This window comes from Ochlerotatus camptorhynchus, unplaced genomic scaffold (assembly GCF_037179485.1).
Source record: "Ochlerotatus camptorhynchus isolate MF236.1 unplaced genomic scaffold, CSIRO-AGI_Acam_v1.1 ptg000141l, whole genome shotgun sequence".
In the NCBI taxonomy this organism is placed as follows: domain Eukaryota; kingdom Metazoa; phylum Arthropoda; class Insecta; order Diptera; family Culicidae; genus Ochlerotatus; species Ochlerotatus camptorhynchus.
Window position 1 is genome coordinate 3,490,023 of NW_027040631.1, and position 16,331 is coordinate 3,506,353.

The 16,331-nt window shown below is 46.8% G+C and overlaps 1 protein-coding gene across 3 annotated transcripts in view; it reads left to right on the forward strand.

Moving 5' to 3' along the window:
- The first annotated feature begins 257 nt into the window (after positions 1-257).
- The window catches only part of Smg6, a 279,441-nt gene continuing 263,367 nt past the window's right edge, over positions 258-16,331 (forward strand). The window contains exons 1-6 of one of the 3 annotated variants that reach the window (XM_065221316.1): positions 258-683; positions 12,627-13,704; positions 13,764-13,894; positions 13,992-14,024; positions 14,195-15,563; positions 15,627-15,737. In XM_065221316.1, the coding sequence (XP_065077388.1) occupies positions 12,676-13,704; positions 13,764-13,894; positions 13,992-14,024; positions 14,195-15,563; positions 15,627-15,737 (2,673 nt within the window). In that variant the 5' untranslated portion in view covers positions 258-683; positions 12,627-12,675. Of the gene's footprint in view, positions 684-1,003; positions 1,198-12,626; positions 13,705-13,763; positions 13,895-13,991; positions 14,025-14,194; positions 15,564-15,626; positions 15,738-16,331 lie in introns of those variants that run through there. The other 2 variants (XM_065221317.1, XM_065221318.1) reach the window with 2 other exon arrangements.

The following is a 16,331-nucleotide window of genomic DNA, read 5'->3' on the forward strand; positions in this document are numbered from 1 at the left end:
ACTCACGACTCGCCTACCAACACAACCGCATCGTTACCGTTCCGTACGGGATTCCTCGCTCAAGGCGCATGCACACACCGTTGCACTGCCTATCCGTACGTCGCGATTTGAAGGTAAACAACTCGTTTTTGGACCTGTGTGTGTGCGCTGTGGAGTAATGGATTCTGATGTGTGCGTGTTCTACTCTTCTTCTGGCGCTAGCTGTCAAACACCGAGAAAGAAAAGAAGCAACCCAACAGTAGAGAAGGCAACAAGACATCAGTCAGAAGAAATTATTCGCGATTCTCCCCACAAGAAGAGAAGACGAGTGCGTGGTGTGCATTTTTGTTTCTAGAAGAAAAAGAAAAACAGTGCAGTGATCGAAAATCGTGTTCGCGAACGGAAAAAAAAACGTGCGGTATTTCGCGGTTATTATCGAATCGGTATTCGTATTGTGGAAAAACAAAACGCGGTCTCGTGTCGGGTGCCGAGGAAACTTCCTCTTTTCTCCCGGATTGGGTTCTTGCGTTTGCTGGCGCGGCAGTAGGCGCAGCAAAGACGACCACTGCCAAGACGACGACGACGGCAAGGAGGAGTTCGTAGCAGCAGCAGCGGCAGTTTGAATTCAAGACTGGTTTCGATCGGAAAATTGGGGTGGCGGTTCGGATTGCAAACCGTGTGCGAGTTTCGCCGTAGTGCAGCAGGTGAGTTCCGGTTCGGGCACGGGTACCTAACGTTCCGAACCTTTCAGCAGTGCCAATTTGTTTTTCGACGAGGAAAGATGGAAGAAGCAGCCAGTGGTGTTGGGAGCAGTGACAGCAAAATCCCTAACCTCTCGGCATCTTCTTACTCGCTCCGATTCGTTTTCGTTTTCGTTTGCTTGCTGGCCTGCTTGCTCGGCAATGATGACGATGACGGTGATGATGATTTTTGAGTGAGCGGAAGATGGCGATAGTCCCGAATCTACGGAACAGCGTAGAGGAAAGAGATGGAAGGCGAAGGGCCTTAGAAGAACACTCAGGATAGTCGCTGCAGCACAGAGAGAAGAAGTCAGTCAAGTTACAGAGTGAAACATCATCCAACCTCATCTCCAGACAACAAACGTGAAGAAAAAGTTCTGCAATCGAATTAAACGGTCAACAGCGGAGTATTTTTTGGAATCAGGAAATTTGGCAAGGATTCACCGAAGGGAAACTAGCAAAGATAGAACCGGCAAAGGTGTGTTCCCAGCGAAAAAGTTGCTTCCAAAGGGGGGGAATCTCGTCTGCAATTAGTGTGCGAGGATTGTTTACATGATTGACAGCTCGTTCGGTGATTAGTCACGTCCGGAATCGTGTCTTCCCGGATTGTCCCCGCAGAATCCGGTGGGCAATCATCAATTCATCCGGAACTGTGTCATTTTTGGCATGAATTCGGCGGAAATCATCAGATTCGTTGCCAGAAGTAGCAGCTTCCAACCCAACGACGGAATAGAGGTCATTCACCTTGGTTTCGGAGTATTGAATTTTCTTCAAAGGCGAAGTGGATATTTACTATGCTGACTGACGGGGGCAGTATGTTTAGATTTACGAATGCGTAGTAAACGTTTCCAATGCCATATCGAAGTGAAGATAAAGAACAGAGCAACAATCACAACAACAACAACACCAATACGTTTTGAACGGTTATCATTTGCCGAATGTTGTGATTTAGGGACTGAAAGGGTGACGAGCCAGATGAATACGCCGGAAGTTGTTGTTTTTTTTAGATTTTTGTTAAAGCTGGATGAGTTAAGCGTTTGTCTTGGATCTGATGAACAGCTGGTGGTAAATCGATGTTGAGTTTCGAAGTTAGTAGGGGACTACCGACTTGTGCTGAAGCTTTGATTTAGAAAAGGTTGTGTGAGTTTACAATGACCCGATGTACCATATACGGCTGTGGAACGGCCTCGGTTCTGATGTCAGTGCTGGGAAAATTTACACCGTTCTTCCATTTGTGTTATTATAGTATTTAGATCTTTCAAACAAGCCTTTTGGCTACCTTAAAAACATGAGGTGTCATTTTTCAAAAGGTCTGCTGTAGAAGTTTTTGGGCCGACGATATCTTGAATCAGGTTTAACTATAGGGGTAAATCGGCCCTTAAGAATCTTTTTTGAAGGAATTCAACTTACAAGTAACAGTCCATGAATCCTAAACAAACTACTCGGGGATAATTATTTAAGTTGTAGATTATGGTGATATTATGTTCAAGAAATCACTAACCATTGCTTTGTATGATTAATTAAAACATTAGGTTGAGATCTGGAATTTATCAAGCAATGCCGCAGGAGAATCGCAGGTAACTTCTTAGTGCAATTCCAAAGCAAAACTATTACAAATTTGCACTAAATCCTATATGGAAATAGTCTGGAGGATTTCCAGAAAATTCTAAGACTAATTGTGAAAAAGTATTACAACGAAGTCTGCATTATATTCGGGAGCACTTCTGCCAAAAGTCACAACCACGTTTGATTGATGGAAGGCACTTTTTGCATATATTCGTCACGGTCGATTCTCACCACTACCTTGTGATGGTGAATGATGCCTAAGACATGCCGTTGTCAACAATCTGGAACGACTCTAAGCTGGGGATGAACTGATTAAAGCTCCTCTTGAGAACTGCTGGAGTAGTGCCAGAGCAAGGCCACAGAAGTATCCATTGGACTTGACGATCGTCGAGCGCTTTTAGATGAAGTAATGAACCTGTCAAAATGTGGAGCAATACAAACAGAAGTTAGCAATCTCATATTTTCCGGGATAAGAAACGCCGCCTGTAGGAGTTAGCGTGCGAATAAATGGAGCAGCTGAATCGTTCTTAAGAGGCGCCGAAGCTCTACAAGGAAGTCAACGCATCCTGGAAAGGTTTTGTGTCGGAATTGGGATGACACAGTCGAAACCCTCAAGAAGATATTCGGATCACAAACCTCGATCATCAACAAGCGATATCAGTGTCTGCAGCTGGTGAAATCAGAAGACATTATCAGCTACGGAGGTAAAGTCAACCGTGCTTGCGAGGATTTCGATTTAAGGAACGTGAATATTGACCAATTCAAATGCTTGGTGCTCGTCTGCGGTCTCAAAAGCCATTGCTACGCGGTCATACGAGTCAGGCTACTCTTCCGGATCGAAGCTGAAACACCAGAAGCTCTTCCGTTACTCTCCAAAATCTGATCGACGGCTCGTTGGACACGTCCATGATCGAACGTCAATCAAGCTCAAAACCAACGGTGCACGCAGTACAGGAGAACAAGAGAAATTCTCGACAACAGCAGTCTTCGAAGACGGAAGGTAAATCACCTCGCACAACTTGTTGGCAATGCGATCAGATGCACTATGTTCGGGATTGTCCATTCTCGAATCATCAGTTCAAGCAGTGTAATCGTATCGGCCACAAGGAAGGCTACTATGGCTGCTACTCCAAACCAAAATCAGTTCAAGCTGGGGAGGAGAAGAAGCCATGAATCAAATCACGTAAATCTTTGAAGACAAATTCCCAGCACTCCAGCAAGCGGAAGTACGTGCCCACGGCAAGCGACATCACGGTAATTTCAAAGCAAACCTGGAACTGTCTGGGAAACCTACGATCAAGAAGCCGACTATTGCAGCAGTGAATGTGTCGGGCAAACCGCATCATTTGATGGGTGAGTTTCAGTGCGAAGTGAGCATCAACGGCAAAATTGCTCAAGGAAGATGTTTTGTCACAACGGCTGCCAACCTCAACCTACTAGGCATCAACTGGATCGAACTGTTCGAGCTGTGGTCAGTTCCCATCGATACGGTCTGCAATCAAATGAAGACGATATCGATCGATCAGCAAGTTCGTGAATTTTGGTTTGGTTTTCTATTTCTACCGGCCAGTTCCCTTCAATACAATTCCATTGGTCGATGCTGAACATCATCGAGCCAGTCGACTTCTCCGAATGGGTTCCTCCTATCGAGGCGGTACGAAAGCCGAACGGCCGAGTGGGCATCTGTGCAGATTACTCGACAGGGCTCAACTAAGCATTGGAGCCTAACCATTATCCATTTCCTACACCGGAGCAGATTTTCGCTCACGCGCATCTGCAGCTCGAGGTTGATGACGATTCCTAGTAGCTACTAACGATCAACGCTCATCGTGGCTTGTTCCGGTTCAATCGCCTAGGTCCAGGAGTGAAGTCAGCACCGGGGCATTCCAACGCATATTGGATGCAATGATTGCGGACATACCTGGCGATTCCATCGTGTTCGGAAAAGACATCGAGTCGCATGCCGCCTCACTCAATCAACTTTTCCAACGACTCAAAGAGTATGGTTTCCACCTTAAAGCTGAGAAGTGCCGTTTCTATCAAACACATCTCCGCTACTTGGGGCACATCGTGGAAGCACAAGGCATCCGTCCAGACCCCGAGAAAGTGAAGACCATAACTGCAATTCCACCTCCAAGTAACATCTCCGAATTACGGTCGTACCTAGGCGCTGTCAATTTTTATAGAAGATTCGTGGCGATGGATTTCCGAGTGTCAGAAGGCTTTCGACCAGTTCAAGGCAACACTTCAATCAAATTTACTCTTGATGCATTACGATCCCAAAACTGCCTATTATCGAGGCAGCAGACGCATCAAACCCTGCCGTAGGTGCCGTCATCTTTCATCAGTTTTCCGATGGCAAAATGAAGGCTGTGCAACACGCTTTAAGAACGCTCGTTTTCGTTAGTCTATGTGGTGACGAAACTCCTCAAATATTTGCTGACCGACCACAAGCCACTGCTGTCCATCTTCGGTTCTAATAAGGGCATACCGCTACACACTGCGAACAGGCTGCAACGCAGGACTCTTACAATGCTTAACTACGACTTAAAGATTCAGCACGAACGATTTCGGATGTGCAGATTTCTTGTCCCGGCTGATCGACCAAACCAACCAACAGAGGAAGAATTTGTTATCGTACCACTCACCCTGAGAGAAGATTTATCAAGCATTCCTTCCGACACTACAAAAAAGGTCCCGGTTTCTTTCGCAGCACTACAGAAGGCTACATCTACAAACGCCACTCTCCAAACTGTTGCTAAGCACATCCGTGACGTTTGGCCTGTCTGCATCAAGAATCTCTCCGCTGTAGTCCAACCCTGCTAACACAGACGTAAATCACTCAGCCTAGTTGACGGATGCGTGAGGTTCGATGACAGAGTCGTGGTTCCCGGCATGTTTCGACGAAGGATTTTGCAACAAGTCCATCGAGGTCATCCGGGAATGGTACGCATGAAAGCAATAGCACGAAGTTTTGTTTACTGGCCTTGTATCGATAACGACATTGAGGATTACGTCAAACGCTGCACACCGTGTTCAACTGCTGACAATACACCAACCAAGACGATCTTCTAAACCATGGTCCAGGATTCACATTGGCTACGCAGGTTCAGTAGATGGAATCTACTTCCTGGTAATGGTAGACTCCTACTCCAAATAGCCTGAGGTGCACGCAATCAAAGCTACGACATCGAAAACCACTATCAAGCTGCAGAATCAATCTTTCGTAACGTTCGGCGTTCCGGAGGTAATTGTGTCTGACTACGGCACCCCGTTTTCACGCAATGAATTTCAAGATTTCTGCACCAGTCAAGGGATCCAACATTTTCACATTGCTCCGTATCATCGGAGAAACGCTTGAAGAAGCAAGTATATCGCTCTACATCAAATGGCGACCTGGATGGCAAATCTCTAGCAGAGATGATGTTTGGAAGACCACTTCGTCTCATACCATCAATGTTCAAACCGACCGAACTAATAAACTAGGCAGAGCAATTGGAAAAGAACTTCTTTATTGAACGAAGGTTTGTGAAGGAATGAAAAAATTAGTGACACGAATCTTCATGGGTTGCTACATGCTTGTTGTTTGAACAGAGTTGATCGGTTGCTACTCAACATGCCCGCTCAACCGAACAATCCCAGCTTTTCTCGAAGAAATGTGAACGGTCCTCTTGGCAAGGCCTTCGTGAATATATCAGCTGCTTGCTCATTGGTCGGTACGTACATTATCTTGAAAGCACCTTCTTGAATCTTCTCGCGCATGAAGTTGTATCGAATATCTATGTGCTTTATATGTCTATGGTCTCGGGGCTCCTCAGCTATTCGAATGCAAGATTGATTATCTTCAAATATTGGTATGGGATGCTCGAACGTAGAACCAAATTCGCACAGCAAGTTACGCAGCCATATTGCTTCACACATCGCTTGACTAAGGGAAACATATTCCGCTTCTGTTGACGACAGGGCTACAGTTGCTTGCTTCTTTGTATTCCACGATAGGAATCGCATCTTCTTGTCGCTGATAGACTAGAGTCGCTCCATCTCGTTCACTTCGAACTCACGCTGCGCTTTACGTACCTCATCACAGAACAAGCTATGGACATAACAACCCTCTGAGTACCTGTATACGTGCTTTCAACACTGTTTATGATCAGTTTGACTTTAACATTAGCAAAAATGTGTTTAGTACGAGAATTAGAAATTTAGATTAAGTTGCAGTCTGAACGAGTATATCGAAGACGAAGGAATAAATAAATAAATAAATAAACCAAAATTGATCGTCCCTTTCAAGTAGCGCAGCAGGTGGTTCCAATGGGTGTCAGTAGGGAAAGCTTGAAATCTGCTGAAATAACTTACAGCTGCGCTTATGTCCGGCCTTGATGATATCGTCAAGTAGGTCAGACATCCAATCAATTCGCGATACGGGTGTGTTGTTGGGTGTCCAGCTTCAAATTCGGGTCCATTGGGGTACTAACGGGGTTACAATCCTCCATACCAAATCTTCTCAACATGTCTGCAATGTATTTCGGTTGGCTGATCTTCATTCTTCCAGTCTTGAAATTTCGTTCGACCTTCAACCCCAGATAGTGTTTCAGTTCACCCATGTCCGTCATTTCGAATTTCTTGGTCATCATCGTTTTGATCTCTGCTACAGAATCCAGTGAGTTCGAGACAATGATGATGTCATCCACGTACAATAGTATGTACATTACAGTCTTTTCTTGTCGCTTCCAATACAAACAGCTATCCAATTTTGATCGTCGAAATCCGAGTTTCAGTACATACGAATTGAACTGTTCGTTCCAACTCCTCGGAGCTTGCTTTAACCCGTATAACGACTTCTTCAAATGGCATACTAGTTGAGGATTGTCGCTCTGCAGTCCTTCAGGTTGACGCATATAGATGTCTTCCTTCAGCAGGCCGTTCAGGAATGCCGTCTTCACATCCATCTGGTGCACATGGTACTGCGCCTGATTCGCCACTGCAAGCAACACCCGAACAGTAGTAATCTTCGCCACAGGAGCATATGTTTCATTATAGTCGAATCCTTTCCTTTGAGAATAGCCCTTCGCTACGAGGCGTGCCTTGAATCGATCCACGTTTCCAGCTTCATCACGTTTGACTTTGAAAACCCACTTGCTGTCGATGATATTCTTGCCTGGTGGTTTCGGCACTAGCTCCCATGTTCCGTTCTTCCGCAATGAGTCAAGCTCGCTGTCTATGGCATCTTTCCAGTCCGACCAGTCGCTTCGCTCCTTCAGTCCAGCTATTGTCGAAGGTAGGTTGTCCTCTGCACTAAGTGCATACGCCATCACGGAATCATCAATGGTCTCGGTAGCACCTGCAAAACTTTGATCGGCAGAACTCGTCCCAAAGCTGGTAATGAAATCAAGGAACTTACCGGGAATTCTGCGCTCCCGTCCGCTATGCCTCGTGAGCACTTCTGTCGAGCAGTTGTCACGTTCTGGTTGCTAAGGGAGCGCGCCGGTTGGTTCCTCCTCCTCGTCAACAACTTGAACGTCAATTGGTTCCTCCAGCTCGTCAATCACTTGAACGTCTGCGGTTGGTTCTTCCATCTCGTCTTGAACGTCTTCTGTTTCTAGTTGTTCCTCTCGGCAATCATTATCTCCAAATGGCATCGGCATCGACTTCACTGTAGCTTCAACGACTTGTCGCTCGTCGAACACAACATCACGAGACGTGAATATCTTCCTCGTTCTAGGGTCCCAAATGCGATATCCATTCGTTGTATATCCTACCATCACATTCTTCGAGGTTTTAGAGTCCAGCTTGTCACGTTTTTCTTTGGGTATCCACGTATACGCAATCGATCCAAAAACGCGCATCTTGTCCACGTTTGGTTTCTTGCCATACCAGATTTCATATGGAGTTTTCTTTTCTTCAAGAGCAGACGTCGGACTTCGGTTCAACACATATGCAGCAGTCTGCACAGCTTCGCACCACATTGATTTAGACAATTCAGCATCTTGCAGCATCGACCGGGCCTTCTCCGACAGTGTTCTATTCATCCTTTCTGATACTCCATTTTGTTGTGGACTGTACGGCACCGTGAATTCCAGTTGAACTCCTTCAGCACGACAGAAACTTCGAAACGATTTGCTGCTGTATTCTCCTCCGTTATCGCACCTGAGCCTAGCTATTTTCACGCCGAAGAATGCTGTCACCTGGGCATGGTAACGCTCGAACATCTTTTGAACTTCGTCCTTTGACTCTAACAAATAGACTACGGTGAAGTGGCTAAAATCATCGATGAACGTTACATAATATCGCTTTCCGTTCCAGGTAGTCGGAGTGAATGGTCCGCACACATCCGAGTGGACCAATTCTAGCAGTCGGCTTGAACGTCGTTCCGTCGATTCTTCAAATGCTTGCCTAGTCTGCTTCCCAGCCAAACATATTTCGCAGATACAACTATTTGGCCAGTCTTGAATTTTCGAAGAAGTTTCAACCATCGCATTCTTCCACAGACTCTTCAGATTACCTGCGCCAAGATGACCATACCTTCTATGCCACAAATCAAACCCATCGCTTTTGAACACCATCGCACTTGCGCATCCTGTCTCACTTCCGTCTCGGACAAAAATATCTAACGCATACAATTGACCCAATCGCCGACCAGTACAGACAATACGACCGTCCTTTTCTATAGTCACCTTTCCGCTGACGATCTTGACTGTCATATCATTATCTTCCATTCTCCGCACCGAAAACAGGTTGCATTGTAGCTCCGGCACGTATAATACCTCGTTTACCACGGCAGGTTGCTTCTTTCCATCGACCAGCATATCCACTCTTACGGTACCAGCGGTTTCAGCAACAATAACTTGGCCAGACTTCGCAACAGCTATGTGCATTTTACGCTTCAACGAATGTAATTCTTCGAACAACGATTTGTCTTTCAACATGTGATCAGTGGCGCCTGAGTCCAGGAACCACTCTATCTTCCGATTCTTCGACGAAGTCAGCAATGCACCACTGCCAGCGCTCGTAGTCGCAATGAAGGCCACCTCATTTTCGCTCGTAACATTCGCTCCAGCTTTCTGCCGTCGTCCAAATTTGCCTCCAGATTTCCAGTTCTTCTCTCGATCCTTTCTGTCGACTTGACGGTTCTCAGGACATTCAGCACGCTTGTGTCCAACACGACCGCAACCGTAACACTTGTAGCCAGCTTTTCTTCCAGCGAACGCAGATTCACCACTGCCGTTTTCTTCGTAATTCGTTGAACACTTACCGGACCGCTTCACTTGCTCATCCAACAAACGTTTCTTGACGTATTCGAGAGTTTGTTGATCGGGCTGAATGGTTTCCAAGGCAGTAATCAGAGCTTCATAAGATTTCGGCAGGGCTAACAAAAGTTGACAGACGACGTCTTCTTCTTCAGTCTTCACTCCTGCAGCTTTCATCTCACGAAGTACCTTCTCGAACTGGAGCAAAAATGACTTGACGTTCTCTTCTTCCTTGAGCCGCAACTCTTGAAACTGCTTCCGTAAGAATAGTTTTCCAGCGATTCTGACCCTTTCAAAGGCGTTCTTGAGCGCATCCCAAGCTTCCTTCGCAGTTCTCTTATCCTTCACATATTCCAGCTGATCTTCGGCTGTACGGTGAATTAACAGGTTCTTGCATTTTCTGTCCTTGGCCATTAGGGTGCTTCATTCTGAAAAAAGTGATGAATTTCTGATGGGCCACCCTCCAGTTCGATTCATAGCCCCAAAATATGAACCTGTGCAAAAATTGGTAAAGATTGATGAAGGTTTAGAGGTCGCGCCAATGATTTGAAATTTGTATGGGAATTACTATGGAAGAATTTAAAAAATCGCTTATATCGCTATAACTTTGCTTCTACTTGTCCAAATGTCGAAAAAATTTAGTATGTTATTGCTATGGCAATAAACAAAAAGCCTACAGTTGCTACGCTCAGTTTTGCAGCGTATCAAGAATTATAAAAATGTGAAAAAATGGCAAAATAGGGTAAATTGACAGATGAATATGTACAAGGCAACAACGCCAATTTCATCGCAACAACAACAGGCTTGTTGATCATTGTCATGACAACCACATATTTTTTTTTTTCAACGTTTGGACAACTACAACCAAAGTTAGAGCAATGTAAACGAAAATCAATAATTTCCCATACTAATTCACCAAAATCTCCATACAAAATACAAATCATTGGCGCGACCTCTAAACCTTCATCAATCTTTACCATTTTTTGCACAGGTTCATATTTTGGGGCTATGAATCGAACTGGAGGGTGGCCTATCAAAAATTCATCACTTTTTTCAAAATGAAACACCCTATTGGCCATCCGCTCGTCCAGTAGCTTCTTCTTCCGCTGCTTCTCTTCAGCAGTATCACCCGGAAGTTCCCTCGCGTACTCTTCGTCAGCAACAGCCTTCTCCAGACACTCCAGCAAGCCTTTGTCTTCCATCAATACTTCTATTCTGAACTTCCAGTTCCCGAAGTTTTCGCCGTTAAACAGCCAGAGTTTGTCGTCGCTCATCTTGAAGTCTTCTTCCGTACGAATCAAACGACCGTTACTTCACTATCGATTCCGGTTCCGTGCTGGGCCCATAACCTAATAAACTAGGCAGAGCAATTGGAAAAGAACTTCTTTATTGAACGAAGGTTTGTGAAGGAATGAAAAAATTAGTGACACGAATCTTCATGGGTTGCTACATGCTTGTTGTTTGAACAGAGTTGATCGGTTGCTACTCAACACGAACGTGGCACCATATCCCGAGACAGGAAGAAACAGAATGACGCTTTCAACCAAAAGCACGGCGTAGTCCAGAGAGGTTTTCAGCACGGTGATTTCGTATATTTCAAGATACATCGAGCGATTTCTTGGCAGTGGCAACCAGCAACCGTAATCGAGAAGATAGATAGAAGATTCCTTGAAGATCAACATCGTCTGATACAGTCGCACGCCAACTAGCTGAAGACTCGTGTTCTAGAAAGCAGTCCTATTAGCGGCGCCGGTGGTTTAGTGGTAAGCGTGATTATCTCTCACCCCAGCAGGCCTGGGTTCAATCCCAGTCGGCGCCGCCGGGATGTTCTGAGGCATAACTTCTCTGATCACGCCTTCCTTCGGAAGGGAAGTAAAGCCGTTGGTCCTCGGTTCATGAGTTGGTGGGTCGATAGGTAGGGTCCAGGTGTAGGAGTTGCCTCCCTGGCGTCGGTAGCATTGGTGCTCAGCACGGAAAACAAGATCGACGGAAAACAAATCAAGGAAAAAAAAATAGAAAGCAGTCCAACAGTTCATCCGACACCGCTATCAATATTCTTCGATGGCTTCGAACTAACAACTCCAATAGTGGTTCCAACTTACGATATACCTCAAGAGGATCCTACAGTTTCGCATGAAGAAGCACTGCAGTTTGAAGGACCATTTCCAAACAATCCAGATGATTGACGGATGATTTGTCGGAAAATGAAGGTACCAATAATGAGGAATCCGAAGATAAACAGGAACCAAAGGCAACTGAAGCAGAAGAACCAGTCCAAATGGCTACACCAATCCTAGAAACGTATGTTCCAACGGTTCAAGGCCTATTGTATTATGAAACCCCAGGGGGGAAATGTTAGATCCCAACAATCATTGGACACGCAAGCGAACCAGAGTAACCTTAGAATTAAATATTTATCACCTGACGATTCATTCCGAATTAGACTTCCAATAAAGATAGATAGTGGTAACCTCTTGAAATCGGTGACTGCCGGTCTGATATTTTTTATAGCCACCTCAGGAATACCTCAAGAAAGTCATTTGGGACCAATAATCTTCTTACCCTACTTAAATGACGTGAATTTGGTTATCGAAGGTCCACGACGATCGTATACAGATCGTCTTAAAATCTACGTGCGGATCTACTCGATTGATGACTGTCACTTCGTTCAACGTCAGTTTGAAGCCTTTGTCAGGTGGTGCAATATGAACCGAATGACAGTTAACCCAACGACCACTGATCAATGATCACTTTTACTCGAAAGAAGGAACCGAACTATGATCTTCGGGGCACAATGATCGAACGTGTGAGGCATGTATCTGGGAGTCATTCTGGATTTTCAACTTACGTACAAGCAACATATCTCGTACGTCGTTGAAATGGTGTCAAGGACATTTGGCTTTATTTTCAGAATTGCAAAGAACTTCTTGGATATCTATTTCCTCAAGCCACTTTACTCGCATCATAATAATCCAACCTATTGACATCCATTACGATCGCATTAAAAACAAGTGCTTCATATGTACATTGCACACCTAATTTACTCAATCCATACCACTCTTTCACCCCTCGCCTCTTTTCCCTCATCTTCCAGTGCCCGAACCTGCCTCAACTATTGCCGCCAGCTGACGACGACGACCGGGATGAATAATGGGCCGGCTTCGTCGGGTCGGGGCCGCGGTGGCAAACGCCAGCAGCAATCGCTGTACAGCCCCGGCAGTGGGCCGCTGCGGAAATCGGAGAACTCCGGCAGCAACCGGTCGCTGAACTCGCTCGGCGGTGGTGACGGTCCTCCCTCCATGGGCCGCGATCGGGACCGTGAACGCGATCGCGATCGAGGCGACTGGGGGGGTGGTCAGAGCGACGGGTGGCGATCGGTCAACAAGAAAAGTAACAACAAGAAGCACGACTACTACGACCAGCGACGGAACGATGCACCGCCGGGCTTCCGACAGGCTTCCGAACCGCGGGTGCTGTCCACCAATCCACCCAACGTGAACTACAACCGGCCTCAGGATCGACTGCGCAACGAGCGGGACACCCGAAGCGTAGAACCTAGCTTCGGAGGCCGCGGCAGCTCCAAGAAACCCCTATTGCCTTCAAACATCGACAGTCTACCGCCTCGGTTGCAGCGAAAGTTCCTCCAGGACCACGGTCTCCCGTTGGACTATCTGGAAAATCTACGCAACGAGCAGGCCAATGCGCATCCCCCGCAGAGCTGGTCGCACACACTTCCGATGTCACCTCGTTCGCGACCGCCGGGCATGCGCGGAGGCGGCCGGACTCGATACTCAGGGAACTACCAACAGGGTGGCTATCAACAGGATTACCGTGCCCGAACTCCGGTGGATCTTCAGCGTCCACGTAGCCGATCGTCGGATATTGGAGGAGATCAAGGAGATCATCACCACCAGCAGCATCCGCAGCAGCAGGACTTCGATAGACCACCGAGATCGAACAGCAGAAACTCGAGCTGCGATCCGAACGATCGGTGGAATAGCAATTATGGGCTTCCGCCAAGGGACGCCGGAGGCCGCGGCGGATACGTCGATGAGCATGTACAGAGCGGTGGTGGTGGCGGCTTCCGGAAGGACGGTGGACGTAGCCGACAGTACTCGGATGGTGGCGGTCGAATTGACGAAGACGATGGCAGAAAATCTGCCGGAAAATTGGTGAGTCGACATTGTTGTGAGCCCTGGGAATTGTTTCACAACTATTGTTTGTATTCCAGGACTGGGCTGATGATGTTGAGCGGGAAGCGATGCAAGAGAAAACTGCCAACAGCACCTTAAACAACAACATAAATCAGAACACTAGCAACAACAATAACACTAACAATAGGAATAGACGTCGACATCGAAGGTGAGTAATTTCCGTGCTAATGCACTCAGCGATACTCATTTTCAAAATTTCTTACGATTGGTATTTTGGTAATCTTTCCACCGCCTAACGCTCTCAGGAATGGAAATCGGAAAAAGATGAAGGGATTAGCGTAAGATCATCAATCTGCTTACTACCTAGTATTGTTTCATCTCGATTTTTCCAATACACTGAAAAGATAATTCAAACGATTGATTAATCGAAAGTTGTTTGAATATTTTATTCAGTGTCCACCTAATCGTTCGTTGTTTGATAATCCATTTCATCTACATCCTCTTGCAGCAACTCCCGTTCGAGCCAAGACTACTACGAGGGTGAGGGTGGTTTCAAAGTTCCTTACCCACCGGGGAAGGGAAGCGCCGGAAGCAGTGGCCGCAGCCGTCGTAATTCGCAGTCCTCCAACTTGAGCCGCGAGAATAGCATGGATCGAGTGGCCTACGCAGGAGGTGGAGGCCGTGGTCGTGGCGGTGGAAAACACTTTGGAAATCAAGACGGCAGTCAGGATCGGTATTACGAACGTGGGGTAGTCGACGGAGGAAGAGCGTACGGTGGTCACCGGAAGGGCGGTGATCGGTACAGCAACAGCAGAGACAACAGTATGGATCGTGGCAATTGGCAACGTGGTGCTAGCGGTGGTGGTGGCGGCGATTCCGGTAACTGGAGAGGACCGGGCGATGGCGGTGAAAAGACGGATGTGAAGATTGCGGAAATGACGAAGCAGTTCGAGGAGCAGATTGGAATTCAAAAAGGTCCCGGGGTGTTGGTACTTCCGCCGAGGATTCCAACTCCGGGAGGTGGTGCAAATGCAGTACGAGAGGACCACCTCCGGGAGGATAGTTCAGGCAACGCCCGGACGTTGTTCGATCCAAAGAATCCTAACAAACCGATTATGATTACACCGTCGCAATCTCGCAACTACAATCCTCCGGAGAATTTAGACGAACTGGCATCCTCCACCGGTGGTACCGAGCGCAAGCGAATTGCCAGTGGCAACCAAATTACCAGTGCCCGTCCTCCTTGGTACGATACCAATGCTCCTCAAGCCAATCTCCTTCGCAGTAAGGAACTGGTCCATCAACTGGAAGCGGCTGACAATCGCCTTCAGGAATTGCTACTCAGTGGAAACCTGTTCCACGAGTGGGACCTCTACGTCCAGATCCGTACCGATCTCCAGAAACTGCTGGAGTCCTTCCTCCTGTCGGAGATGCGTTTCTCCCAGGACATCAACATTGAGCACCACTTTTGGAAGCTACTCTACTACAACATCATTGAGCAGATGCGGAAACTGCTGGCTGAAAATCCGGACCAGAACATTCGAGCGTACTACCGGGAGAAAGCGTTGGACATTATCGAAAATGGGGCGCAATTCTTCGAACAGCTTCTGGCCATGCTGGAGAAGCAGTTCAATTTCAGTTTGGAAAAGTTTACCGGCCCGAACGCGGCCACCAATACCAAGGGTCTCAAATGTGGCCTGGCGTTGGTGTCCGCCCAGAAGGTGTTCCTGTTCCTGGGTGACTTGGCGCGGTATCGCGAACAGGTCAACGAAGCGAACAACTTCCGCAAGGCGAAACAGTGGTACGTCAAGGCGCAGCAGATTATGCCGAAAAATGGACGACCCTACAACCAGCTGGCGCTGCTCTCGGTCTATGCGGTGGGTGGTTTGTTGGTGATTTTGGAACTGACGACTGACTGATGGTTCGTTTGATCGTTTCAGAAACGCAAAATTGACGCTGTTTACTTCTATATGCGCAGTCTGATGTCCTCCAATCCGTTTGAGTCGGCTCGCGAGAGCTTGATGGACTTGTTCAACGAGACTAAGAAGAAGGTAAGTTCCCATAGCGAATAATGTGTTCTAAGCTGTAGTTTGAGTTTTATTATCCATGCTAGAGAAAGTATGGAGTGATTTGGTGCTTGATTAACATAACTTTACTAGGATGGATGGAAAGTGATGAACGTTTCGTTCGGTAAATTATATGGGCAGTGTCATTCATACCACCTATATTAGTAGTTACTGATTTAGCGGCAACGATTTTTGGTTGCAAAACAAACGAGAATTACCGTAAAATACTCAATAATGGGTACGAGGTACCCTGGACAGCTGTTGGGTTTTCGTTGGCTGATAGAAACTCTGACGATGATGATGTGGAGGTAGACGTAGACCCAGATATGGGTGATGACGATGAAGACGAGGGCGATGACGAAGAAGCTTCAGGTGATTCCCACACTTGCGCAGATGCCTCGGGTGTCAGCGCCTCAAGCAGTGTGGATTGCTCAGTTGGAACTCCAAGCGTTGTTGACGTCTGGTCGGTGACTGTAGATGACGATGATAGTTGTAGCGGTTGCTGTTGAGCGTGGATTAGGTTAGTTTCATGCTCTAAGCAGAATGTCTATTGGTAACATTTTGTCTGACAGTACCGGT